The following is an 8,335-nucleotide window of genomic DNA, read 5'->3' as shown; positions in this document are numbered from 1 at the left end:
GCTATTCTAGACTCACACACACACATTAGCAAACATCTAAGCAAACACATGGCATTTCATCCTCAAACCCTAACATACATCTATCATGCAACTCATTCCATTATATTCAAGGCAATAACCAAACAAACATGTCATATCCGAAACAGAAACATAGGCATGTTAAGATCAAACAAACAAGTTATCACATCCTAAGCAAATCATTCACAAATTTTATTCATGTTCATCAAGGCATGTTCAAGTGAATACATGACTTACCTCACTACATCACAACACCTATGCATCGATGCATGTTCGTATCATATGCATGTTCATAGCATTTCAAAGAAAGAGAGGAAAAGAAACCCTAATCTAACATGTGAAGAACAAACAACAAACAAACATGAAAGGCAGAGACTTATAGGCATGAAAACAAGGCAAAACAAAAGCATATTGTGCAAATAGAATAAAGAAATAGAAGCAAAAGAGTTGGATTAGGGTTCTTGGGCACAAGTATGCGTGCACATACATAGAGCCTGTATGCAACCCAATTGTATGCGTACGTATACTTTGAGTATGCATGCGCATGCAAAAAGCATGCGTACGCATATACACCCTAGCCCTAACCTAGAAAACAAGAACAAAATAAAACAGGAAACTTAAACTAACAAACTAACATACATAAAATGATAAAGCAAAGAAAACCTAAACTATGCAAGCATGTTATAACAAAACTAAACAAGAAAACAAGAAGAAAACAAGAAGATTAAAACAAGAAAAGAAAGGAAAATGACTTAGAACATATGCCTCAAAACACAAAGCTCCTTAGCTTGATTTTGACTGTTCCCCTTAGTCAAATCTATTCACAATCAAACAAGGAAGTGATTAGTAATCTTAAAACTCTAAGATCAATGCCATAAAATGCCTCAATCAAAAAAATATTGACTTAAGAATGTTTTGAGAAAAACTCCCTCTTTGATTCACTATTTCTAGTGAATTTGATGCTTTCCCTTAGGATTTTTTGTGTGTTTTGAAAAGCTACTATGTATGTCTTTTTATAGTTCGAAAATGGGGGTCTGGAACGGCTCCCAGACAATGTAGGATTAGTTCCAAAACCAAACTTTAATGCAAAAAACTTGTCTTTCATAGTTTCTAGAACCCTAACATGCATACGCATGCCCGTGTATGCGTACGGATGCATGAAACTTGCATACGCAGAGCTTGAGCATGAGTGCAAATATGCATGTATGCGTACGCATGCCCTAGGGTTTCCAAGGTCTTTATTTTCCAAAAATAACTTATTTTATTCGTAAAAGAGTTATAATTTTCCTAAAACATTTTCCTCAAGTCAATTTCAATCTGATCGAGCCCTTTTCCAACCTTGAGCCTTAGAAATTCAGCATCATTGGGGAAAGGGGGCCCAATGATGCTGAAATTCATAGGGGTAAAAAATGCTATGTCTACAGGTGTCCACAATGATTCATAGGGTTTTCTTGATTTCTCCTTGGCCATGCTAAAGTGGAACGGTAGTAATAAGTTTTGATATTTGATTTAGATGTTATGAGCACCAAGTCTAAACTCTTGCACATTAAACTCTCAGTTCCTCTGCTTTCAAGTAAGGGGTAATTGATTTGGGCATTGGGTTAGTCATGAGTTATTTTTAAAAATATTATTATACATTAAAAGAGATGTTGCATAAAGTCATAATTCAGAGCGATGGTATGTTCGTGATGCTTTCAAAAGCTATAAAGTATATGATTTAAGCATATCAATGCTATTGCTCATTCATAAATATGATGTTAAAAGATAATAATGACTATACTTTTGTTATTAAATGTTATGTAAGAGTATGAATTTTAGTATGATGTAGTTTTTGGGTTATGTCCTCTGGTATGATATGAACTCGGCCAGTAGGTGTTAAATTACTAGCTTTTTATGAAAAATGTTATGTGCTTGACCATTAAAAGTGGTGAGGATTCTAATATACCCACCCCTGTTGTGAGCAACCAACTTGTAGAGGATGTCAACCAACTCCATGGATGATGTTCTGAGCACACCAAAAGTGGTGTGATAAGTATGATGTGATACCAAGAATTCCTAGCATTGTGGGGAGTGCTAGATGACTGGCACAGTGTGTTGCAAGCCTCCCAAATTTTTGACAAACTTATTAGATATGGACTAATCAATATGTTATTCGTGAACAATTGTGTTATTTATGATCATGAAAGAATGATTTTGTTAAAATGCATTATAAGCATAGTGAAAGTTGTAATCTCTTGTAAAAAGAAAGTTTATGATAAAAGATTTTATTGTTCTTTAAAGATAAAGTTTCTGATGAAATTTTAAGTTTTTGTTATAAAGTTATTGTATATATGTTCTGTATGAAATATTAAGTTTTGTGACTATGAAAAAAAAAAAAATATATATATATATATATATATATAATGTTTTTCTTACTTGAATCTGAAATGATTATTTTTAGCATGAAAGGTTATGTTATTCTTACTTGAATCTCAATTTTTTTCCTTATTAGAATTGTATAAGTTATTTATAATAGTAGTATAAATACTATGCATGAGGTTATCAAAAAAAAAAATACTATGCATGAAAATGTTCCTTCCACATATCCACATAATGAAATATTTTGGTTTATATGTATTCTTACTAAATTCTTGTGTGACTTGCCCTATTGGAGCTATGTAGCTCACCCCTTCCACTCTTTCAGTTAACAAGTTTTCTTCAAGAGTAACAAGAGCCTTAGTCAAGTTTTGAGAGGAGTTTATTTCAGTTTCAAGAATATAGATTCCTAATTTGGTGGTTTTATGCCTAGCTCTGCATTCTGCAGTATTATGTATTTTAGGATCTTCTTATGAGAGTTGTATATTTTAATGTAATTAGAGATGTACTATGTAAAAATATGGAATTTGAATAATTGATGATTTATAGGTTATGCCTTTCCAATTTTAGCCAAATTGTTGGCACACGTATTGGCTTCTCTAAAGATGTGATCCACAGTTGAATTGGGGAAGATCGTTAGCAGGTTCCAGCAATTAGATAAAAGAGGTTCTAGCATTAGGTTAAATAACATAGGATTTCTAATCATATAAACAAGAACTGTAACATCCATTTCGACATTAAGAGGCAAAACCCGAGGCCCAATCACCAGAACTGTCACAAGGAATACCACCTCCTCTAGCATTCCCAGAGCTTCCCAAAGCTGTGAACCATCGGTACTCAGCTTCACCCAACCAGTCATTGGCGTGTTCCACTTAACTTGGATCTGAGTTCTCAGAGGTTTGGAAGAGTAATTTGTTGCAATTGCAAAGAACTCAGCTCCTTTCTTGATGCAATGAGAGTGTACATTATTGTCGACTTCCAGTTTGGAAGATGTATTTATTTTTGTGCAACCATATAAGCTAGACAGCTTGAGGGAATAGAATCTTCCAAGGAATCGGGGTATGCTTGAAAGTCGCCTTAGAGTCATAATTAAGCTTTAACCATTGAGGGAGAGAGAGACCAAAGAATTCCTGTCTCGTTCCACTTATGCCCAACGCTTCCTAAGTTCCTTAGCCACAACACAGCCACGAAGGGTATGAGAAATTGATTCAGGCAACAGACCACACAACTCACTAACTGGGTCAAGGTGAACCTAGAATTTTACAAGTAGGAATATTATTATGAAAGAAAGCAAAGTCAAATAAAGAATTTAATTACAGACGAGGTTCTGATTTTCCATCTCCAATTAAGTTGTGCAAAGCATGGTTTTCAAATCCAGACTATTCAAAAAATTGATAAAGGGAGATGTTCAAGGTTTTGAAGGTTCGATTAAGGTCGAACCATGATAATGTCATAATTAATTTAGTAATTAATTAAAATAAAAATAATCGTATTAAATTTGTAAATATTAGCTAGATTGACTAAAAATATCTATAAAAAAATTGAAACATAACTTCAAATAAATTTTCATGATATTATAAGGTTAGTAGAAAATAATACAACATAAATAAGCATGAAAATAAACTTGTACAATTATCCTTCAAGTATAAATCATTTTGATTAAATAAAAAAAATCACTTTTAATTAATTTAGTAAATTTCCATGCAAACGAATTATTATTAAATCACAAGTGAATTTATCAAAGAAAAAAATTAGTAATATTTAATAAATTGAGAGAAGTGATATAATAAGTTGAGAAATTATAAATCATGTAAGAATCAAAGAAATATAATAATAGATCATAATTAAAAAGAAGGAGTCTTGGTGGTCTGATGGTTTCAATGCTAGTCTTTGTTCTCAACGTAGCTCTAGATATTTTGTTCTATTCCCCACACCCATTTCTTTATTTTTTTATAAATAAAATCAACTCTTTGACCCAGTTGAATCGGCTCGGTCGAATTGCAGTTCAAAAAATTCTTTCAAATTCTTCCAATAGTCAGTTTTCACTCATAGAAAACCAATTTATGACCAGTTCACAATTAACCTGGTTGGACCGACCAATCCAAGTTTAAAAATGTGCAAAGTGAAGCCCAAAACAAACCATAACTTGTCTTTTATTTTTGATGAACATAACTTGTCTTTTATACACATATATTATAAGTGTTAAAGCTGTTTAGTCACATCCATCTCTTCCTTAAAACCATTCTTCGCCCACGTCAGCATCAACATCTAGATCATGGCTATGGCAGTAGGGATCATCGTAGCCAATAGGAGGATTGGGCATTTCCCAATAAACTTCATGCGGCCACTCTTATTGGCTACGATGATCCCTACTGCCATAACCATGATCTAGATGTTGGATGCTGACGTGGACGAAGAATGGTTCCAAGGAAAAGATGGATGGGATTAAGCATCTTTAACACTTAAAAAAAAATTCCTAAAAATGTCCTGATGCAAGTGAACCTTATCCTTACCTGACAGGCATAGTTATTACCCTTGCAGAAGTCTATCTAAAAGAAGATCAGTCTCCAACTAGGCCCCTACCCCCTTCGCCACTTGTTGATTCATAACTTAGGCCTCTACTATCTTCTAAAAAGCATAATGTACATTGTCTCTAAGCCCTGTGGTCTATAAATTGAGTCCTTGTAACTCTGAAGAGGCAAGAGAGAAGAGAGAACCTCCATTAGAATGTCTATCAGAGTGTCTTATGTCTAACGTAAAAATCCTGTTGAATATAATAATGTCAGTTAATTTGTTGTATCTTGTTCTGCATTCTATTCCCTACTTCCATGTAATCTTATATACTTGCTTAACGATATATATCTTCACTAGTTTCCATAATCTTCTTACACTCCCTTCCATCCACACCTCTCTCTCTCTCTTTATATATATATATATATATATACACATTTGCAGAAAAGGAACCGGTTACGAGTCAACTCATTTTTACTATGGGTCAAAAAATTCAGATTCAAACTAGGCATTTTTTCTTTGGGTCTAATTTTTCCATGTCTATTGTCTATCATCCTCACAGCCTGATGGTAGCGAACTTTCACATGCACTTGCTCTAGCTTGTTAAGAAAGATTGAAAGTTTTAGACCAAGCTATCTAGTAGCAAAAGCAGTGATTTCATTTCTTCGAAAAAGCCTAAACCTAACCTAAGGTTTTAGCACTTTTGAGAACTTACTGTTTTACAATCTCTTTTTACAGCTCAGCAACAAAGCTTCTTAGTTATTACTAGCTTGCTTTTTCATTCTTTACCCTGTAAGCTTTGCGTACATTGCATTATACAAATCCTTGCACCCATCTTGTTTCTGGGACACCCTCAAATTCATTCATAGTTGTAGAGATACAGTGGATTCAATTGAAACCTTAACTTACAACAGTAACTTGATTAGTTTGCAATCGCCATTAATTTACATTTCAATTGTTCAAAAATTTACAGTATGTTATCATCTCCACAAGTGTGATTCTTAGTGTTACAAAATATACAATTTGTTGAATACATAATTATAAAATGAGTAAATTGCACCCCTAAAGTTTAGAAATGTTTGCATTTTACACCCTAGAGTTTCAAAATTTGAATTTTACCCCCTAAAGTTTATAGTGTGAATTTTACACCCTAACATTTGAAATTTTGAATTTTACCCTCTAAAGTGTAAAGTGTTTATATTTTACACTCCCAAATTATAAATTTTTAAGGTTAAAAATCCAAACACCCCAAACTTTAAGGATAAAATCCAAACATTCCTAAAATATAGAGGGTAAATTCAAATTCTAAAACATCAGGGTGTAAAATTCAAACACTTCCTCAAATATTAGGGAGTAAAATCCAAATTCTGAAATTTTAAGGTGTAAAATTCAATCACCTTCAAACTTTAGGTGCGTAATTTGCAATTTACCCTCATGAAATTACAGTAACCAAAATAAAACCTTTGGCTCTTTTTCAATGTAATGTATTATAAAACCTAAAAGGCATCTTCCAGCCGACTCAAGGAAGCAGCTTGTACAACTAAAGTAACAATCCTTTAATCACAAGCAAACTGTTTGCCTCTGCAACAATTTGCCAATTATATCCCAGCAGCAACGACAGAGATTCATAGATTTATCCATCTGGTAGATATTTCCAGCAATACACGTGGAATAGATATATCAAGATGATTCACAATCTGCGAAGTGGAAAAAGATGAGAATCAGCATATGTGAAAGCATTTACATAAAATTTACAGTAATAGTCCTACATGTCAGAAGGCATCATCAAACAACAATACCAAAAAAAAAAAAAAAAAAACCATCCAAGCTCAATGCTCAAAGAACCACCAGTTTTACCTGCACTCATGGTTAAGGTCCTTCACAGTCAGTCTGTTAGTGTCAACAATTTTCCCTCATGCTCAAAAGGCTCATCTGAAATGCTATCAGATATACAAAAATTAGAAGTAAAAAAAAATCAGTACACATTACACATCCATTTTATTCATGGGGGGAATACCCTGAGAAGGGCTAATATGTACAGGCCTGGGGCAAACATTGAGGGGCTTCATTCCTACTATTGCGGCAGAAAATTTTGTTCACATTAGAGGGGAGAAGACTAGTCATTTTGGGATAATATTGACCTAAAACTCCAACTTGCAGATCTGACAGAAGATTCTTTTCGCATAATTAGAACTCAACAAAATTATAATTATAAATATAAATAAATAGGATTGCTACTATCATCAGATCCAAGTGAAGTGGACCACTGGGAAAGAAAATCTTCAGACTTTATCCCCCAAACCAACACCTCTCCTCTAAATGACCAGTCCACATTATACTTGGTATATTGTCAATAATCAACTACGATACATGTATTCATCACCGAAGGACTGGTTCCCACATAACAAGGGACAGGAGAGCACCTAACAGATAAAACAGTCATCTATACAACTCGAACCCATGTTCCACCACACATTGGACAGCCGTAAGCCCAGCGGCTGATCCACCAACTTTCCCGGTCATTTTGATTAGGTGCAGGACCTGGTGAGGTAAAAGCTGAAGTCTGCCGCAAACATCTTATGCACTGCATCACAAGAAGTCCAGAATACAAAGATTAAAAAGGAAAAGATTAAGCAAACACAACAACTCGGAGGAGAGAAGGATGAAGAGGTGTAAGAAAAAGACAATTGCAAAATATACAAACACACACAAATATATATATATATATATATATATATATATATATATATATATATGTGATTATACTCCCAGAAAGAAATTAGCTAGTGATTTTTTAAATTATCACTATCAAGTAACTTGAAGGCAAATGACACTAATTACTCATATAAGAAGCATTTGAATCCGAGACCCAACAAATAAAAGGATGAACAAAGAAGAAGAAATATGAAGATGAGACTATCAAACCTTGTACCAAACACCTTCAAGACCAGTCTTCCACACGGCAGTAACAACATCTCTACGAGAACCCATAATTCCCAGATATGCCCCAAGGCCAACAGAAGTGTTCAAGCCAAAAGCTGCATCTCTTTCAGACATCCTGCGCTTCCTTGGCCACAGGCTATGGGCACCATTATAAGCATCACAATTTTCCAATGAGTTGAAATCAAGCATGTCTCCAGAATTACTTAACTTAGGAGAGTCATCTACAGGACTCATATCATCCGGATCAGACCAAGGCCCACCATACATATTCCTCCTGTGCCACTCTTCAGCAGGAGGATGGAGTTCTAGCTCACGGAGTAACAGACCAGCAGCATCTGCACCTCTAGGCCGGGGCATATTCTATGCAGCCAATTAGAGAATGGTGGAAAAATTTCAGAAGAAACAGAAAAGGAAAAAAAAAACGTTAACAAGAGGAAGAATAAATCTATGGTTTTAAAAAATTCAAAGCAACCGGAGTCAAGACGGAGTTAAGGTCAAATCGTAGTGC

At 34.4% G+C, this 8,335-nt stretch overlaps 1 protein-coding gene across 2 annotated transcripts in view; it reads right to left on the bottom strand.

Moving 5' to 3' along the window:
* Window positions 1–5,806: 5,806 nt before the first annotated feature.
* Window positions 5,807–8,335, bottom strand: part of LOC142636876 (mediator of RNA polymerase II transcription subunit 16) — a 34,257-nt gene continuing 31,728 nt past the window's right edge. For both annotated transcript variants that reach the window (XM_075811164.1, XM_075811165.1), the window contains 3 exons: window positions 7,810–8,187; window positions 6,742–7,468; window positions 5,807–6,581 (listed from right to left, as the gene is read on the bottom strand). In XM_075811164.1, coding sequence (XP_075667279.1) covers window positions 7,328–7,468; window positions 7,810–8,187 — 519 coding nt within the window. In that variant the 3' untranslated portion in view covers window positions 5,807–6,581; window positions 6,742–7,327. The remainder of the gene's footprint in view (window positions 6,582–6,741; window positions 7,469–7,809; window positions 8,188–8,335) is intronic.

This window comes from Castanea sativa, chromosome 5, assembly GCF_040712315.1.
Source record: "Castanea sativa cultivar Marrone di Chiusa Pesio chromosome 5, ASM4071231v1".
In the NCBI taxonomy this organism is placed as follows: domain Eukaryota; kingdom Viridiplantae; phylum Streptophyta; class Magnoliopsida; order Fagales; family Fagaceae; genus Castanea; species Castanea sativa.
Note: the sequence above shows the minus strand (reverse complement) of the source record. Positions and strands in the feature narration are given on the sequence as shown.